This window comes from Carassius auratus, chromosome 2 (assembly GCF_003368295.1).
Source record: "Carassius auratus strain Wakin chromosome 2, ASM336829v1, whole genome shotgun sequence".
Lineage (NCBI taxonomy): Eukaryota > Metazoa > Chordata > Actinopteri > Cypriniformes > Cyprinidae > Carassius > Carassius auratus.
Window position 1 is genome coordinate 26,908,040 of NC_039244.1, and position 21,013 is coordinate 26,929,052.

At 36.5% G+C, this 21,013-nt stretch overlaps 3 protein-coding genes across 3 annotated transcripts in view; 1 reads left to right on the plus strand and 2 right to left on the minus strand.

Moving 5' to 3' along the window:
• Nucleotides 1–253: 253 nt before the first annotated feature.
• Nucleotides 254–2,294, minus strand: LOC113038733 (5-beta-cholestane-3-alpha,7-alpha-diol 12-alpha-hydroxylase-like). Its single transcript, XM_026196368.1, has one exon. It carries the CDS (start codon nt 2,093–2,095, stop codon nt 563–565), a length of 1,533 nt encoding a protein of 510 aa, XP_026052153.1. The 5' UTR covers nt 2,096–2,294; the 3' UTR covers nt 254–562.
• A 2,394-nt stretch (nt 2,295–4,688) lies between these two features.
• On the minus strand, nt 4,689–6,253 carry LOC113111145 (atypical chemokine receptor 2-like). The gene has a single exon (XM_026275644.1). It carries the CDS (start codon nt 6,090–6,092, stop codon nt 5,004–5,006), a length of 1,089 nt encoding a protein of 362 aa, XP_026131429.1. The 5' UTR covers nt 6,093–6,253; the 3' UTR covers nt 4,689–5,003.
• A 7,421-nt stretch (nt 6,254–13,674) lies between these two features.
• The window catches only part of greb1l (GREB1 like retinoic acid receptor coactivator), a 52,771-nt gene continuing 45,432 nt past the window's right edge, over nt 13,675–21,013 (plus strand). Inside the window, exon 1 of the mRNA XM_026196390.1 lies at nt 13,675–13,748. The gene's annotated coding sequence lies outside the window, so the exon portion shown is untranslated. The remainder of the gene's footprint in view (nt 13,749–21,013) is intronic.

The following is a 21,013-nucleotide window of genomic DNA, read 5'->3' on the forward strand; positions in this document are numbered from 1 at the left end:
AGTTTAAAACAATAAAGTTGACCCTTTAGTATATCAGTCTTTTCCCCAGTTCAGAATCACAATAAAGAACAACAAAAAGAGAAGGAGATTAATATCTATATCAGTCTTTTCCCCAGTTCAGAATCACAATAAAGAACAACAAAAATACAAAGAGATTAATATCTATATAAGTCTTTTCCCCAGTTCAGAATATATATATATATATATATATATATATATATATATATATATATATATATATATATATATATGACACAATGTGTAGATATTTAAAAAAATATATAGATTTATTGTGCACAAAATTACCTTTTTTAAAATATATTGTTCCTGCTGTATGATTTCTGTTCTTTGCGTAGATACAGTCTTTGGGTAACACAGAGTAAATGAAAGCTCACTGAACTGTTGAGACATTCAGGTTGTGAGATAAAAAAATATAATGCACAGGAAATGTGAGCATGTCAGTTTTAAAGCTATAGCTTTCATTGAGGAATATTGCCTAATAACTTAATGTGTATCCATAATTAGTGTATGAGATTATGGAACAACATTAACATGACACATTTTAAAATCTAAGTCTGTATCTAAATTGGACTTCTTTATTTGGCTGCATGGAGCCAAAGCCCCAGCGTCTGATATCAATACCTGGAATCTCTTCATTCGGATTGCTCAACTCAAAGTCAAAGTAGGACAACATGAGAAAGACAAACTGCTTCAGCTCATTTGTGGCAAAGAATCTTCCTGGACACATAGTGGTTCCTGCTCCCCAAGGCATGTTGTAGTACTTGAGTTTCTTTCCACCCTTGTAGAAATCAGTCTTTTTGCTTCCATCTGGTGTGAGAAAACGGTCGTACTTGAAGGTGTAGGGATCTGGGTAAACTTCTGGGTCTACCTGAACAGCTGTGTAGGGAAAAACCGCCACTCTGTCACCCTTACGGATCTTGTACTCTTGTCCGCTGGCCATGTTGATGGTCATGTCCTGCAAAACAGCTCTCGTAAGGACCGGGGCAGCTGTCAGACGGAGGGTCTCCTCGACTGCGCTGTCTAGGATGGGAGTTTTAAGGAGCATATCCCTAGTCAGGTCAATCAGCGGCCCGTCTCGTTTCACCTCCTGTCCCGTTTCTTTGAGAATCTCCTCGACTTCTTTCTTAACGGCGTTCATTGCGTCAGGGTGCTTCATCAGATACAAGAGCAGCCAGAACGCAGCAGGACCCGTGTTTCCCTGAGAGGCCCACAGAAGCAGAAACATGTATCGATCCTGCATGAACTCCTGCATGCCGTGTTCGTCTCTCATCTGTTGCTGCTCACTGACCCAGCCGCTGATGTTGTCTCTGGATCTCATCTTCTCTACTGAAAGCGTGCTCCAGAACAGCCTTTTCAAACGCTCGACCTCCATCTTCTCGCTGGGTCCCAGGACACCATAAGCCAGATTCGGGAATAACTGATCATATTTTCTGAATTCCTTGAAAAGTTCGTTCGAATGCTGCCGATCGATTTCCTTTGCTTTGTCCAAATTTCCTGTACTTTTGACAGACTCGTTCCCAAACAGAGCCAGATACCCAGCACGAAACACAATATTGTAGCTGTACGAAAAGAGTCCAGTTTCTTGCCATTTCTGGTCATCTCCAGATCCAACACTGTGGAGCATCAAATTCTGAAGATTGTACATCATGGCCTGAGTCATGACAACCAGACCATCTCCCATGAGATGTCTGGTACTTGATACCTGGAGAAACTTGTGGCCGTTTCCTATGGATTTATAGCCAAATACTCTCGCAACCAGTTGTTCTGCAAATTTAGTAAAGTCCAGCTTTGTTCTGGCCTCTTTGACCACAGAGCCAAAAGAGAATGGATCTGTGATAAAATGGAAATAAAAGCCTCCCAGCTGCACTGTGAAAATATCTCCATGTTTTTCCTTCATCCTCTGCAGGAATTTGGCCGTGTCCTTTCTGAATTCCAGCACATGGCCAAGCCACGGAATAGGGCCCTTATCTAGAGGGGGTTCTCCGGCTCGTCTGCGGCGAAATGACCCCAGAAGGTAGAGAGCACCTATGACAGAGATGAATAGAGCAAGCAGAATCTGGAAGAGGTTGTCCATGTTCCTTTTTCAGCGTTCTCTTCGCTGAACTCTGCTCTGTTTGCCATTTCCTCTTTCTTGGCAGCTGTTTATGCCCAACCCCTGCTTTCATCATGTGACTTCATCCAGTACAGGAAATGACTGTCAGGGACTCTCAAGTTTCTTTAGTATATTGTTTTTGTGTCTGTACTTACCATCTTTGTAATTATGTCCTTTTTTGTGCTCTATTTTAGTTGACACTATTCAGATAAGTTATGTAACATTTTGCTTATGACACTTATGAACAGCATGAAATGTTAGATTAATCATATTATTAGATTGCCATAATGTTTAAATCAGGGCTTCTCTAATTGAGGAAAAAAATAAATTTTTTTTTCAAACAAATGCTATATTTATTTTTTAAATGGTCTGTGAAAATCAAAAACAGGGGTAACACTAGATAGGGGCTATTTTTCACAATTAACTATTTGCTTATTATCATGCATATAAATAGCATATGGACTGTTTATTAGTACTTATAAAGCACATATTTAATGTCTTATTCTGTATGACCATATGTTAGGTCTTACCCAATACCTAAACTTAACAACTTGTTTATTAATAAGCAGCTAGTTAGATCTTTATTCTGGCTAAATTCGTAGTTAAATGGTTAGTTAATGAGATTTTCCTCCCAAACTAAAGTGTGTTCAAAACAGGATTGAAATTGTAAGTACAAAAAACATATACATTCATGAGCTAATTTAACAAATTTAACAGAGTAATAACAAATAAGTTGAATTACTCAGTATAGTTTAGTAAAAATTTGAATTGTTCAATTGTCCTAAATATTGAGTTTGATTATATTTTGTAATATAGGTCTAGGGTTAGGGTTAGGGTTAGGTAAAGTAATATATTAGTTAAATGTCAATGATGTGAAATATTCAGAATGAACACTCCCATGATTTCAAACACTGTTGAGATTTATTTATTTATTGCATAATATTCACATTAGTCAGGTCTTTATCTAAAGTGACTATTAATTGAGGAACAACACAAGCAATTCATTAAGAGTCAACCATATTCTCAGTATTACAGTGCCTTATAAATACTTATAAATCCCTTAAAATTACTAAAAAAGAATACAATGTTTACTGTTCAGCAAACACTACCCCAGGCTCCTGGTTGTCCTGGTTTGCTTTAATGTTGTAGGACACCGTTGTAAAGTGATGTTGTGGTCAGATGATGGGTTGGCTGGGATTACAAGGAGCTGTGTCTTCACGAGGCTTTCAAGTTGGAACAGCAGGTAACACTATAAAACATCTGTATAAAGAGATGTTGTGTGTCTTTATGACTGAGCCCAGTTAGCTGGTGTATATTTTTTAACACTAAAACAGGTCATAAATGAATGCCTTATTTAGTAAGACTTCGCCTCCCTTGCACAATAAATCATGATGGGTGGAGGACTCTATGAATGTCATGAACTATATGTCTCCAGTTCACTTGAGAAACACTACTACCACTGCCTATAGGCTCTAAACTGTGCCTGTCATGGACTATGAGTGAGATCTTGACCAATGTCTGCTCTCGATCTCGTCTCATGTACTGACACTGCGTGTGGACTAAATGCACAGCTTTGACCTCTACCCGCCTGACCACTGTTCAGTCCTCCAATGAACCATCAGAGAAACTCTTTATTTATCTTTCAATAAAAATTTACTAATGGCTAGCACCAGCGCAAATACTCTTTTGGCAGTAAAAAACTACTGCTACTCGGGTCATAGGGCACACAGACACACACACACACACACAAACGAGTCTGTTAAGGAGTCTGGACACTAAGTCAGGTGAGTCCGTCCAGTTAATTGATAAAAATGAAAGAATTTGTGGAAGTGAGAGGAGTTATCAATTATATATGAAAGGGGGGTGTTGCAACACATCTTCTCTAAACCTTTGTCACTATTGAAAACATGACAATTACAATTATAGAAATTGTAGCTCCTCAAAAATTCACCATTACTGTATATCTATGCTAAAAAACACTCTTTTAGACTTTTTTAGCCCCTAATGATTGCCACTTTAAGTTCTGATAAAACAGCTGATAAAAAAGACAGATTGAGCCAGAGAGTTAACACTTAAATAGGCCTTGAACTTTGCATTATCGATATAAGTTTTTTTTTGTTCTTCTTTTTTGCTATGAGACACATAACCATTAAACATACAAAGGCTGAATTTGACCTTCCATTGTAATTTTTAGTGATAAGACCAAATAATAATAATATGCGCTGCATAAAACTGCTAACATACAATAAGCAAAATATTACTCATATGAAGCAGCCGCTGGAGCCCTGCAGAGTTTAGATTCAGCCCTAATTAAACACCAACAAATCCTTCAGGTTTATTTGAAAGCAACATGTTGTGTGTGTTGGAGCAGGGTTCAAAACAAAACTCTGCAGGGCTCCGGCCATACATGAGTTTGACATCCCTGGTAGAGTATCTTATATTTTGATAAATCTAACAAAAAGGTTTTTTTTTTTTTCAGCAATTCGTGACTAAACAATAAACCTTTTTTTTTTTTTAGAAAATCGCTTATTTCACTTAGTCCAACCCCCCCCCCCCCCACCCCTTCATCTTATATACATTATGTTTTTTTTTTTTTTTATCCTTGTGTGCCACACTTGGCAATAAAACTCTTTTTGATTCGGATATCAAAATATATCACGTCTATCCCAGCTTCACTGAAGCTCCTGAAGATAAAAGCAAAAAGATCAAAATATCCTTTGAGCATTGTTTAATAGGCTCTAAGTTCTAATGTTAAATGTGAAGGGTCAAGGCTACTGTTATCTTTATGAAAAGAATGTTGGGGTAAGACCAAAATAAACCTAAGAGATTAATGAAGTATAAACAGCATTGTTGGCCTAACTACTAAACTGCGATAAACGAACCAAAGCTTTTACATGAGCTCAGGTAAGAAATTATTAGGTTGTTCACCACTCATGCTCAGGTCATGAGCTTGATATCGCTGAACTGCCTTCAGCTCTATAGCTCCCTCCTGACTTGACATAACTGTTGAATTGTTGGATTCCTCCAGCAGATACTCCCTTGGGGTTTTGCAGGCATTTCTGAGTCGTCTCCAGACTTTTTTGTTTAAAAAAACGAACAAAACAGGATTGATGAAAACATGCATGAAAGCAATACATTCTGTCACATGAATAGCAAAGTCAAAGTGTATGTTAATGGTACAAGCATAAAAAATGTGGAGGTCTTGCAAAGTATGCAGGAAAATTACAACGCTGTAGGGGAACCAGATGAGAAAAAACCCGAGGGTGAATCCAGTTTCATGTCTAAACACCGTAAACGTTCTCTTCACCTCAGCAACACAGGATAGTCTGATGGAACAAAACAGAAGCACCAGGAACGGTACGACGAACCCAATTATGTTCATCTGAAATCTTGTGTAGATTTTCCAGCCGATGTTATCGTTGAAGTGATAAGTGCAAATGAACGCTTCGTGGAACTTCTGAGTCCCAACAAAGCTGATGTGAGCAGCTGCTGCCAAAATTGAGAAAAGCCAGACCAAAACGCACATAACAGTGTTCCTCTTGGGATTGTTGAAGATGCTGGTGGTAGAAACAACACATGCCATGTCCATAAACCTCTGCAAGCTCAGACTAGCAACAAACAGGTTGCTGCTATACAAACTCACCATGTAAACCAATGAGACTGCCTTACAGATTTGATCACCAAAGATCCACTCGCTGCTGGCATACACTGCCCAGAAGGGAAGGCTAAGTGTGAAAAGAATATCTGATATGACCATGTGCAGAGGCAACACCTTCCTCAGAGTTTTGTATTTGATAAACAATGTAAGAAGAGTAAAATTCGTAATAATGCTCAATGCACAGGTGATGGAATAGAACACCGGTAGAAACACACGGCTGAATTCCTTTACATGTGTCTTCTTGCAGACCCCAAATTCCTCAAGTTCTTCAGAATTATAATAGTCCTCATAGCCGTTGTCCTCTGTGTTTAATGCATCCATGGTTTTGAATCAGCTCAGAGTCTTTGTTGCTAATTTTTGTTTCTGAGAGAGTATCAGTTCCCTTTTACTTAAGAATGTACTCCCACATCAGCCCAAAACCCTGGGACACTTGCCCTTAAGCGTTATTCATTTCATTCTCCTGGAAAATCCCAGTTCCAAGAAACAAAACAAAAAGCATGGAAAAAAAAACTTAGTATGCAATGATCACCACCTGAACTTTTCGGGCAATCAGAGAAGTCTTCTGTGCAAAAGCACTTTTTTGGGGTAGATCTTTATCAACAATAAGAGAGGAAATATGCTTGGCTGAGCATTGGGAGGGGCAGGAAAAGAGCATTTTACTCTCTGACACAAACACTTTCTGGCCCCCTACACAGGAGAAATCACGTTCTGGGGTGTTGTTTGCATCTTGCTCCCTCTCTGTTCAGGGCCCTTGGAATTAGTAAAGCCGCTCCTGTTTTTAGTGGTTAATCTCCAGCACGTGCGTTCAGATCAGAGTATGTGCAATTTCCCCTCTGCGCTCTGAGCATTTAGTAATCACTAATTTACAACACAGAACCGTAGTTCCCCTTGTGAAAAATAAGTGCACTTAAGTATACTTTTATAAAGTGTACTTATTGCAGGAATAATATACTTTGAAAAAACACACATAAGTGTAAATTAAATGTTATTTTTGCCACTTAAATACATTGTATTTGTAATTCATTTTAAATTAATCATATTTTAACGTTATATTAAATGCAATAAGTTGAACTTTTGAGTGATTTTATATAACAGACTAAAGTGGGACCTTTTAGTACATCTTTTTATGTACAATTATATGTTCATAATTGCTTCTAATATCTTTAAAATATGGTTAAGTGTACTACTAAAGTCTTGTTAACTGTGTAAGTTAACTCTGACAGTTAATAATACACTTAAGTGTGGTTTTCAACCACATAAATGCATATTACAGTATTTAAATATCAAATATATAGTTTAAAATTACATTAATTGCAATTAGTTGAACTTTTGAGCGATATTTTTGAACCACTTAAGTATATTTTATATGTACTTTGAAATATGGTAAATATGTACTTCTGAATAAGCAATTAATGTGAACTAAAATATACTTCAGTGTCATATTTCTGGCAATGAAGTTGAAATTTAGTATATTTAAATAAAATAAAACAAAATATCTTAATTACTGCATCAGCAGTAATGATTTTGAGATCCATATTTTCACACTGAGGACAACTGAGGGACTTCACAACTATTTCAAAAGGTGAAAACATGTACCGTACAAAATTCAGATCTTGTAATATTTTTCTGTATATAATCGATATTACAACCAGTAATATTCAGTATATCACCCACCTCTAGAAATAATGCGTTTTTTTGAAGAGCGAGATGTTCTGATACTGCTTGTGTTTGTAATATGTTTCTGCTTATTCATTTTTGCAGGTTCAGTATGGTTTTGTTACTGGAGATTCAATGTGGAGACACAGACCAGCACTGAAGAGGTGATGTTAGAAGTTTTTAATGAATTGTTGACCAGTCATCTCACCCTGATGATCACACATGACAAGCTAAAAGTGCTATATTAAGTCAGTTTTCCTATGGATTTGAACTGCTTTGAATCTTCTCCATTGCAAGTAATATATTCCCACCTATGCATTTACAGAATAACCTAGTTACAATCAACGCAAACACTTAATGTAAAACCCTCTATTTATTAACTAAATCTGTAAAACAAATACACAAAAACGCTCTTTGCTGATGCACAAGAAAAACCCAACACTATTTACAACACTTCAACTCACTTATTAGAAAGAGTCTGGAGAACAATGCAAAATCTCTTACATACAAAAGTACCTATTCTCGGCAAACATCGTTCTGTATGATGTTTAAGCCTGTTTCCTCATCGGGGACCTCAAAATGTCCACAAGGTCAAAATTTACTGGTATTACTATATTTGTGGAGTCATTTGCTCCCCATACCATACAGAATTATTTAAACACAAACACCACTTAATACAAGAAAAAAAATTATCAAGAAAATTATCATTCCATGTACAACAAAAGAGACCTTAGTGTAAAACATTAACAAACTGTGTTACTTGTACCCCTGTTTTCACAGACAAGGCTTAAGACCAGCCCAAGACTAAAATGTAATTCTGAGCGGTTTCAACTTATAGAAAATTGACAGATCTTTAAAGATATAAATGCCTTTGTTTTGTCTCAAGGTGCACATCAGTAATGTTTTTTCTTAGGCGTGTCAAAGAAAATGACTTAAATGTCCTTACTGAACTATGATCCTGTCTTAGTCGAAGCCCTGTCTGTGAAACCAGGCCATTAGTTCTCAAACCTTTACCAACATTAAACAGCACCGAAAGTTTTCTTCTAAAATCTTACTCCAGCATTAGTGAATGCAAGTTTGACTAAATAAATTACATTTAAAAAAAATAATAATAATGATAATAAAAAAAAAACTCAAATGAACTTGCTGGGACGTGCTGTCTGTCAATGTCCCAGAAGCTTTCCATCAGCAGGAAACTTCACACGTCATGAAGCTGGACACCATCTCTCCACAGTCTGTGTGAACGGAAAAATGATCCAAAGAGCCAGGAAAGTCAGAAAAAAATACTTTGAGAAAAAAAAAAACAAGACCAACCATTGTTATAAAACATATCCAGTCATTATTAATGGTTCATTTGAGTTAAAGCAATAGACACAACTGCAGTCCAAAGCTTATATACACCTTGCAGTATCAGCAAAATGTTAATCATTGAAGCAGTAACAGTGTAGAGAGGTAGAAACATTAATACACTGCAATTACTGCCCTGATGAAGTAGTAAATTCTACAAGGTGTGTTAACCACATCTGCATCACCGAAGAGATTAATTAAAATTACCTCAATCATCAGGGCAACATCATAGAAGAAAACTGGAAGATTTTCCTTCAGATTTCCCATAAACAGAAGAATTCCTGATCACACCATCTTCACTGACACTGGGCTTTAGAAATAGATAACATTTTTACAAACATTTATTATTCCATTTATTACAGGGAATAAAACATAACTGTATAAATATAACCCAAATTTCATTTTACATTTTGAATATGCCTTTAAAATATATGATGATTAGAGGGGGTCTGTAAATGCATAGGTGGGAATATATTACTTGCAATGGAGAAGATTCAAAGCAGTTCAAATCCATAGGAAAACTGACTTAATATATCACTTTTAGCTTGTCATGTGTGATCATCAGGGTGAGATGACTGGTCAACAATTCATTAAAAACTTCTAACATCACCTCTTCAGTGCTGGTCTGTGTCTCCACATTGAATCCAGTAACAAAACCATACTGAACCTGCAAAAATGAATAAGCAGAAACATATTACAAACACAAGCAGTATCGGACCATCTCGCTCTTCAAAAAAACGCATTATTTCTAGAGGTGGGTGATATACTGAATATTACTGGTTGTAATATCGATTATATACAGAAAAATATTACAAGATCTGAATTTTGTACGGTACATGTTTTCACCTTTTGAAATAGTTGTGAAGTCCCTCAGTTGTCCTCAGTGTGAAAATATGGATCTCAAAATCATACAGTCCCTTTTGGAAAGGGTTCAAACATGCAGAAGATGCTGGAAAACCAAATAATTTTGCTGCTCAGGACCAACAAAGAGACTCATGAACTATCACAAAATATAAAAACAGTTGTGGATCATCCAGGTAATGACACACAGTATTTAGATTGAAGGGTATGTAAACTTTTTTGAATGGGGTCATTTTCATCAATTCAGTTATTAATACATTCTGCAAACTAAACCTATGAGCACAATTGTATATGTATAAAATAATAATAAGAAAGAATTAAACTTCATTAAAAAAAACACACCAGTCTTACCAAGAGTAGTGGTCTTGAGGGTTTTACGTATAAGATCTTCAAACTGAACACCTTTAAAATCAAGCTGCCATCCAGTTCTTGACCTTCACTTAACTTTGGTGTATTTCCAAACTGCTCACAATGAAAACCAGTGGTACTAATACACCATCAAATAATAGATCACACAGTAAAATATTTACAATAACTATAACTTCTTAACAAAAAAAATAAAACATATTTATCTTACATCATGGCACTTTTTCTTTTTAGGCCTTCTTAGGTTTTTCTTAAAACCGTTGTACTGTCCCATGCTTTGTCAAATTCAAACGCATTTAATATGTGTCCAATCTCATGCAAGTGCTGTTTTTTCTTTTGCTTTGCTACAGCATTATCATCAGAGGAGGCCAACAGTATAACATCCTTTTTAAAAGTCTGATGGTATTGTGTCCTTGGCCTGTAAAAAAAAAGTAAAAAATTACAAAATTATAAATTACTTGAGATCCTTAGTTCTGAAAACGGCTAAGCTCTCTAGTGAGTGTGGGACTGGGACTTTAATTGGGAAGACATTATATACATTTTAACTATAGGGGCCGGAAATTGTACTCTGGGTCTGTGTGTCCCTCTCCCTCCCCAGAGAAGATTTTTTTTATCTTTGTACCTTTTTCTAGATCGAGACTGCCAATTATCATACTGCTGGCGAGTCTGATTTCGTGGTCCGTGAACTTTGCCGATAGATGATGTTGGGCATCGGTTGCCTGTTATTGATTCTTTGTACACGGTGCCGAAACAAAGTGAGCAATTCAGATTCTGTTTCTGACTGCAGTTGAGCATTAGGCGACACGTTGGAATAGTGGGCGAAGCATGAACACTTCGCAAATGCTAATTGCTTCACTTGTACGATCCCTGTCCCATGTTTGCAAATTCGCCAATTACACAGGCTACTTCCGTTTACGCTTAAACAAATTTATTTTACACTGAAATGCCTTCTGTTGGCCCGGAAAGGTTAACGCATATCCACATATGAAATCACTTGCATATATGTCTGTACACAACTAAAGGATACGTCTTTCTTATCTGAATTTTATACGTTAGTGAATTTTATTTTTGCATGTATGCGCGAGTGTTTTATGGATATTATATGTGCGAGTGTTTATATGTATGGATCAAGTTTAAATGTATAGACGGTTTCAACCATAGACATCATATAAGTAGACGCCCTATTGGCCGCTGGGCGACGAGATTTGCGGCCGCCATCTTGAACCGGTCATACTCTAGTTTCGTTGCGTAACAGCAGTTAAGATGTCCTGCATTTTCCTGTTTTAATCAGCGGACCATCGCAAGTATGGCTCGGGATTACTTTTCACAAGTATGATTTAACATTACTATTATTACTACTATTGTTATTTGTTATCTGATGGTCTTCGTTTCCTGTCCACACTCGTGTTTTTTGACAATAACATTTAATTTTGTAACAAGATAATATTTTTTTTTTTTTTTATGTAATTTTACTCTGTTTGTTAATGTTTTTACTCAACATTTGTGTAGTTTTTGGAGGATTTATGATATCTTCTAAAGTTCCATAAATAAATAAATATTTATTTAAATAAGCTTTTTACAACAAAAAAAACTGCATTTTATGTAAAATCCACTTTATAAAAGACACAGATTTCTAACTTTCATTCATGGGGATAACATGGATAATTTTAAATGATTTAATGTAACAGTTATAGGCCTACCCATTTTTGGGAAAATGAAGTTAAAAAAAAACCACTAGATGGTTATAGAGCTCCACTATATGCTATTTGCAATTTGACTACCTGAAAGTTATCTTTTCACAAGTTGGATTCAGTTGGATTCATATCTAAATATTATAAAATCACAATTATAACAAAAATAAAAAAAAATTACTGAAAAAATCCCAGTTTTTCAATGTTACATTACAATGCACAATCATGTCTGCGCAGCTTTGAGAGTATACTCAACGGCAGATGAGCGAGTTTGACACATGCGCAGGACTACATAGTGGACTGTACTGCTTTAAAAAACATTTTGCACATGTGTTATATGTACACACGAACACAAAAATTGGGCTGTGTGTGGATGGTTTGCATGCACGTCCGTGGACCCTCCTGATGATGAAAATTGCATCACACAGATGTTTGTGCTTTGATGCAACATCCGCCATTTGCGCCCAGATTGAAATAGCCTTGATTTAATAGTGGCCTCAGAAAACACAGTGGACCAAGACCAGTAAATGACATGAAACTATAATTAGTCCTATCGACCCAAACACACACACACATACACACATATATATATATATATATATATATATATATATATATATATATATATGTGTGTGTGTGTGTGTGTGTGTGTGTGTGTGTGTGTGTGTGTGTGTGTGTGTGTGTGCGTGCGTGTGTGTGTGTGTGTGGACGCTGCTATTGAGCGGTTGAGGGCAGTGGAAGCAATGGTGTGTTTATAGCAGTGTCATATAAGGGCATCAGCAGGAAGGAACTGCTTAATGAGTGTGTATTTGACACAATGAGCCTCATCCACATCATTTACTGAGCCTCTCAATCCTGGATATGTGTTTGATATTGGATCATCAGTGAAACTGTGTCATCTAACAATGTAGATAAGAGATTCTTCATATGTTACAGAGAAAAGAAAGAAGTATCTTATAAAGTATTTTATGTTGTATATAATGTCAGTTCAAAAATAAAAAATAAAATAAAAAGTCTCTCACACATGAATATGTATTTTCTGGATGACATACATTTTAAAATATTCTGGATGACATACATTTAAAATATTTATTTACTAAGCAGAAACTGAAACCATAATAATAATAGCTAATATCTTTCAGTAGTTGATGCAGTAATGCGGTCACGTGAAAGAAAACATTTGATAAACCTTAATGTCCAGCAGGGGGCGGTAAAGTGCCGTCTGCATTAATGAGCCTACCTTATTTTTATCAAGCGGCTCCTAAGAAATTAAATCATGTTGTTTTAGTATCATTATGTTCACATATAGCACGATGACTAGATGTTTGTATCTCTTGTTTACATTATTCAAGACTCACATAAAAAGTGTTTTTAGCCTATATGTCTCGGTCCAGGGGATTTATGAACAGGATTAATTTATTTGTTTGATTTGCCTTTAATTAAAAAGGCATTTAGAATAAGCTGTAAAACGAGCACCATCCAAAATAAAATACTCTTGCAGTTTGTTAGCTGAGAAATACAACACAAAGCCAAAACAATTTGACTAGTCTTATTTTTTTTTTTTTTTTTTTTTTTTTTTTTATGCATCATATTTATTTTCCACATTCCTAAATAAAGCATATAGTTCATAAATCGCTGCTCCTGTGCTGGGTCTGTGCACATACTAAAACATTTTGTTATAGCAAGATGGGAATCGTTGAAACTTTGGACAGCTAAATTCTGAAAGTTGCAATATTATTTATTTTAAGAATAGTGTTTGTGTGAATGTTTGTCAAGTTCATTGTGATTTTAAAATGTGTCTTTTATTAAGAATATCGTTTGCCCATCCTTGGGATAATAACCCTTATAAAATCCGTTTGTCCGGAGCTGGATGTTTTGGGTAATCATATGCACAGTGGAAACAATGTACGTGACGTGACAGAACGTACAGTCAGTCAATACATCGAGCTCGAGCGGGAGACAGTCAGTGCGCGAGAGATAAAAAGAAGGGAAGTCTGCCGAAGAAAAAGACGACGTCACACATCTGGACTAAACCGCTACCTGCTCACAGGATTCGGTAGGTTATCACATAGGATGATGAATTACATTTTTCTCGTGCGTAATACCTACTTTGATGCCAAACAGACTGAGTTTGATAAATAAAAAATAAATACTGCTGTCTATTGACAGCTTGACTTTTCTATCTGAGCTTGGTTTACTAAAATTACGCAATATATATTTAGTTTACTAGCAATGAAGTTTGACAGCACATCATGTGGCTTTACCTCTATCAGCATCATGTATATCTAAAACACTATTTACAGATGCTTACGGAACCGGGATTTTAAAAACATATAGATTAATATAGAACAAGCAAAATTTACTCAAATGCTTTTAATGTTGTTAAAATTTTTGCTTTCCTAATGAAATAATCGTACCGTAAAAACGCATAGTTTAAAAAACGATCACGTGTTTAGGGTGTCAAATTAAACCACACTGGGGGTCATAACGTTGTTGTAGAAAATAAACAAGTCTAAGCTTGTCAAAACTGAGAATTAGCTGGACATTTGATGTGTAGTCTCTGCTTGTGGTTCTGCGGTCACTGAGTGAGTTTTCAATAAGGGAAAGCAGGAATTTAGAGGAACATTTTTAATAATTGTTATAAATATAAATCGTTTTAAGTTCAAATATTTTTTTTTTCTTTTATATATAACTTTTCCTATTTTTTAAGACCATTGACAAACTGTAAACTGAAGACTTTGACAAAGAGATGACTTTTAACATCATACTGTAAAAAATGTTCCTCCCTCAAACATAAAGGTTCTAATAGCATCGGTGCTTCCATGAAGAACCTTTAGCATCCAGGGTCTTTATAGTGGAAAAATAGTGGGGTGTATTTTAGCTGTTTTGACTGGTCAGCATTTCATAAAATAAAACTGACCATTTTATACCTTTTAGCTTTTTGTATATCATAGTACACAGCAATACTGTTTTCAAATTTGAAAATGTCAGCTACTTTCTCTAGTTAGCTGTTAGTAGATAATCATGAACTGAATTATATCTTATATCTAGAGATTTTCAGGTGTTGTATTGATTCAGTGATCCTCAGGGAATCTTGGGTTGCATTCTTGGTGCAGCGCCTATGAACCAGTCTTGATCACATTCCCATCTAAACTGGACATTCATCTGATGTCCTTCAAGGTCCCACGACCTGAAGGTTTAAAGCAATGTTTTGGTCACATTCCTGTGTCCTCGTGGTCTCATTCTTCCCCACCCCCTGAACATTTCTGCTCGGTGTCTTTAGAGGTCACAGACACTTCGGAGCCAAAGTCAAAAGCCAGCTATGAGAAAGCTGGACTCCCAAACATGCATTTGGTAATGAAACTGAAAGTACACCTCAGAAAAGGAGGAAAACTGTTAGCTGTTGTAGCTATCACAGTTGACTTTGACTTTCAAAGTGAAGAAAAATCTCATTTTTGATGACCTAGCTGAAAACTATCATGCAAATACAATAAAATAGTAACTTTTAGTGGTGTCTGCTTGAAACAACTTGCAATTTTGTTTCCATAATGTGATATTTATAGTAAAAAAAATAAGCATTTTCATAATATGAAATATATTTTCCAGCTTTATAAAGAATAGTCCTTTACAATCCCCAGCACAAAGCTACAGTTCTTTAGGTAGACCTCTCTGTTGTGTTTCAGTCAGTTAAAGATGAGCACCGTGTGAGGAGCTGAGGCTCAAGTGAGGTCAGGTTTTAATCAAGATGGCATTGGTCAGGTATTAAGTTCGACACTCTCAATGCAATCAGGCTTCAGTGGTAATTCAATCTGGTTCCTCCTGCTTCTGATTTACCACTCTGAGGGGATTGATAAGACAGACCAACTTTCCAAGCTGCTACTGTATCCGCACGAGCTTAGAGCTTATGAAAAAGTGTGAGTCCTTGAAAAAACGAGGTTTTCTGGGTGGCCTTTTGGTGCTGGAGGCATGTACAGTTGTGTCCCCTGGCAGAGCCTTTAGGTCAGGGGTCTTGGACGGTGACCATCTGGACCTTTCGGGGGTGGTTTCCTAAGATGCTGCCTTTGTTTGCCCAAAACAATTGGAAGTTAATCTGAAGGAGATAAGAATAGCTTCACGTAGCATGCAACGAGACATCTCTTTCTTGAAAGAGGTTTTGACTGGCTGGCATCTCAGAGGAGGTGTTACAAAAACAGGCCTTCTTTCCAGGAGTCCAGGTTCTGATCTGATGCTGCTATTTGAAGGTCTGGACTACCAACTATAGCCATTTAGCCAGAAAAGAATTCATTGACAAGTGGGGATATATTTAGACCCTTTGCATTCACTATGCATTGACTTTAAATGGCACTGTAGCCAAGCCAGGATCAAGTTATGGTGTTATTAAAAATAATGAGGTCAAAACAATGTTTTAAAAAAATCGAACATCTACTGTATGAATGGATCATTTGTTCACTGATCAATAACGTGAAATGAAAGGTTCTCTGTGTTGAGTTTCTTTTGCTGTTTGTTGATCGTCAGTGAGTTCTTCACTCTAAAGCTCTTGTGCACTGTTATACATCGAACCCTTTGTCTCTGTGAGCCAGAAACCTGCAGGGAGCACACAAAGATCCTGCTGAAAGCTGCTTGACGTCTCCTACACAGATAACACAGCTCAATGTGACTTGGACACTTCATTGTTGATTGATTTCTTATTTTTAGTTTTCCTGTTACCGTGGTAACTGTTTGGTAAGTCCTTCTCCTCTGTGATCTTCCTCTCTTCCTCTCTTCCTCTTTTCCTCTCTTCCTCCCCTGGTCATGTGTCATTACTCTAATGTGTTTTGACATGGCCATGTGTGTGCTAAACTTCTTTCTGTCATAACAGAAGGGGTTTGGAAGAAAACCTAATATAAACTGCATTGGATATCAATAAAGTCAAGAGGGGCCGGTTTTCAGATTCCAGTATTGATCCGTGTAACACGATAAAATCAATCACTGAACAAAGAAGAGCAGAATCAGCATACAATTACATTGCTTAAATGACCATTAAACTTACACATGCTGTTTCTGGTGTTGATTTATAGTATCACTCTTCAGACAGTTAATCAGCTGATGCTGAATTCTTGGTGTTTTTGTGTGTTTATATTGATAGCGGTTACTGAAATCATCCTATTATAATCAGTTATTTAGTCCATACGGAAATGCATGAACATTTTAATGATTAGTGTAGGACAAATAGTGTACAGTGGTCTAGAAGCAATACCCATAATATTTACAATATATGTTTGGGGCCACTAAGTTTGTTTTTTATTTATATTTTTTTTTTTTCTGTGTTTTGCTTTCAGCAAAGATGCAATAAATTGATCAGAAGTGACAGTAAAGACATTTATAATATTACACAAGATTTATCTTTGTTTCCGCAAATATATTAAGCAGTTCAACTGTTTTCAAAACGAATAATATTAAATGTTTCTTGGGCAGAAAATCATCATATCAGAATGATTTCTGAAGATCATGTGACACTGAAGACTGGAGATGCTGAAAATACAGCTGCACATCACAGGAATAAATAACATTTCATATAAATGCATCCTTGGTGAGCACAAGACATAAAAAAGAAGAAACATTTTTTTTTTTACCGTAGCGTACTTTGGCAATTAATGCACTTAAAAGAGGTCTTTTTAAGACCTTATTCTGTTGTCGTCCTCTGTGCATTTGTTGTTTCTTTGCTCTTTTGACCACTAGTGACCACCCTCTTGTTTGAAACTCTTGGAATAGATTGACCACGACTCAGACAGCAGGTGTTTCTTTCTCTAGATAAACATCTTGGTCTTTCTTAAGCAGCCTGTTTCAGTGGATTTCATTCAAGATTTTAATAACTACATTGAGCCAAACAGTGGCTAGGGGCATCTTAAAGTTTGCTGGTAGTGCTGGATTGAGCAGATCAGGGACCAGTTTTGCATTGGTTTTGAAATATGCCTTGAGATAATTGTAAAAGATAGCAGATCTCGAGAGGCTTCGTCTTCCTGTGGCCATGATAACCAGGTCAGAGGAAGGGCTTCAGCCCACATCGAAATAACATATAAACATATATGTTTTAATATAGGTTTTGATATATGTGACATATATAAAATTGGCAGTTTCCTATATTATATGTGCATATAAACTGCATATATGTTTCATATATGTGCATATATCCTCATATAAGTCCTCTCCATGTGGGAGCATTCAGCTGGGAGCAGGAGAAGGGAAGTCATCATTGCAATTACGCTTCGAGTTAATAAAAGTTCTTTGAACTGCTTTTATTAAATGCTGTTTTTTATTTAGATTCTGTCAGCTGCTGCAGATCTTCTGTGTTTACCGTTAACCAAGAAACTGCTGAAAGTGAGAGGTAATTAATGGCATTACTGTGGGACAGTGTGGGGTGTTTCTTGGGAGGCAGAACGTTTGGAAGTCCATTTGAGTAATTGTGTGTTTATATAAATCTTTCAGGACACGCTGTTCAGTCTGAATGATTCAGTTCTATTAAAAGTTTAGTGAGGGCTAATGCCAATTATTACATGTCATTATACAAAATATTTCACTGCAGAGTGTTGCAGTGTTGCAATGACCAATCAAATTCAGGATTTTTCTATACTGAGCTACTTTAGCTATACTGTAAATATACGAAAGTTCAATTAAAATTAAAGAATTATAAAACTTTTTTTTTCATAAACTAGCTCAGTGTCCAGTCTGAGATTGAAAAGCATCCTCTGCTCAGAACTGCATGCTCGATTTGAGATTAAGATTTTGGCCCCGTCCACACGGAGAAGGAGCTTACCCCAATCCGATCTTTTTTTTCCTCGTCTCAAGAAATATCCGCGTCCACACGAAACCGCATAATGATGTAGTATACATGCCAGACCAGTATGTGGCGCTGTAATTCTGACACAGAGATACACTAAAAACGGAGAAGAAGACTTGGACTATGCTCATAAACCTTGTGCGTGGTACACAATCGAACATGGAATAATACATTTATTAATCTGTGTTAATGTTAGTTAATAAAAAGACAATCGTTCAGTGTTTGTTCATGTTTTTGTTGCTATTACGTGACGTAGAGGTGTCTGACTAGGGAGGAGACGTGGGCTGATGACGTCATCGTTTCTGAAAATATACGGATTAGCCGTCCAGACGAAAACGCAAAGATGGCATTTTCGAATTTATCCACTTTGGGACCCGGTTTCAAAAAATAGCGGTTTCACCTTACGAAAACGCCGGATGAGTGTGGACAAAACGCCTATCCGATAAAAAATTTGTGCGTATTCACAGAAACGCGTCTCCGTGTGTGGACGGGGCCTTAGTCTTGAAGTCTGAAGTTATCCTGAGAATTCAATGCTCTGGAAATCTGCGGTGACCTCAGTCCTCAGTCCTGTTTTCACCTGGCTGTCTTCTGCCTGGCCGTTTGTAAACTTTTAACCTGTCCTCTTCTTTAATAACAGGCCAAGAATGCATGGAACTCTTCTTTGCGTTGCCTTTCTCTCCATGTGTAAAAATGACAGAAGGAATGAGAAATGGGATGTTGAGTGACTTTAAAAGAGTCAAAGTGTCACAAAGTTCTTTCTCATTAGTTTTATTAATACCACACTTATAGTGAAGTATCAAAAATAGCAATATAGTCTTTGATTATCAATATTTTATATATATATCTATCTATATATATATATATATATATATATATATAGATATATATATATATATATATATATATATTTTTAGTGTCTTCCGCACAGTTTGGCCTTGGATTCGACAATATCACACAACTGGATCAATGTAGCTAATTTTACAAAAGACCACGTCCCCTCCCCCTCTGAACGGAGATGTCAAAGGTTGCTGACCTCTTGCTTTCATGTGCATTGAGCATCTCTCAGGGGGTGGGCTGCTCCCCTCCAAAGCCCTTCACATCAGCTAATATATCTTTGTTTGGACCTGAAAGCTGTTTTCTTACATTTTGTTTTCCCACATGACAGATTTTACTGTAAGAGATAAAGCAGCACCAACAGTAAAATAAATTATGTGCAGATTTGGACAGAAACTATTTTACTAAATATTGTGCTTTTTTCTAAAAATGTAACTTTTAATAATAATAGATAGATAGATAGATAGATAGATAGATAGATAGATAGATAGATAGATCTAAATAGATAGAATATTAAATGATATTTACAAGACAAGTATCCCAGTATTGATATATATATATATATATATATATATATATATATATATATATATATATAAAATGTAGCCAGATTTTCGAAGCTGTGGGTGGCCACAATGTAAATGTTTAAGAACCTAATGTTGGACAGGACGTGTCCTCCTCGTTGTCTTATAGTGGCTGTGACTGTAATGTTGAGTTCAGGCCTGTGAATATGCAAATTTTATGCTCCAGCGTTTATGAAGACATTAGATTTCAGGCTTGAATCCCAGCCCCAGTTGTTGTAATTATACTGAGTTTGTACAGTTTAAAGGGAAGGAAGAGCATAGAGGATTGTGTTGATGTGATAGTGTGCTTGGACTTGGCACAGATGGATGTGCGTCTCCTCGTCTCCTGGTAATCCTGGGCACTGAAGAGCAGGACGGTCCTTATCTGCAGCACATGGGTCCCGGTCCTCTTCCTCCACCTCTCCTTCAAAAGGCTGAGGTTTTCAGCGCACACAGCTTATCTGCACCAGCCTCCAGTCATTTGCTAGGAAACATGTCTGGAAACAAATCCAAGGAGTTGGATTTGAAGGAAGACATGTCACGATGAAGGACGAGGAGGCTTTGTGAGCACTGTCACACATAGTTGTGCTTCAACACTTCATTAGCAACGTTGAGCTGAGCATTTGAGCCAGGAACTCTTTAGATAAATCATAAAATATGCATCTGTGTAACTATTGCTTCAGTTAGTGCAGTGGTTCTCAAAAAAACAACCTTGTTGGACATATGACGTCTCTTTGTAAACACTTCTGGTTCCATCGTCCCCAAGTAAATGTTTTTTTATGGGATTTTGGTTAAATCCAATATAATAAGGTCCATGGTTAACTCAATCTGAAGATACTTCACGTTTAACTTCACATCATAAAGCAGACCAGTTTCATCCCACTCCAAATTTTTTTTTCTCGGTGGCTAACAAGTTGCTAAATGGGACTACAGGAATTGGCGGAGACAATTCTTCTTTTTTTCAATTGTGGTATTTTCTAATTTATGGTACAATTAATTTTAGAATAACCAATGAATACTTTTCCCCATTTTATACTGTTGTTCGACAATGGATTTTTGCTTTGCCCCGAAATGCAACTAAAGGTCTTTGGATGGAAGATGCACGTT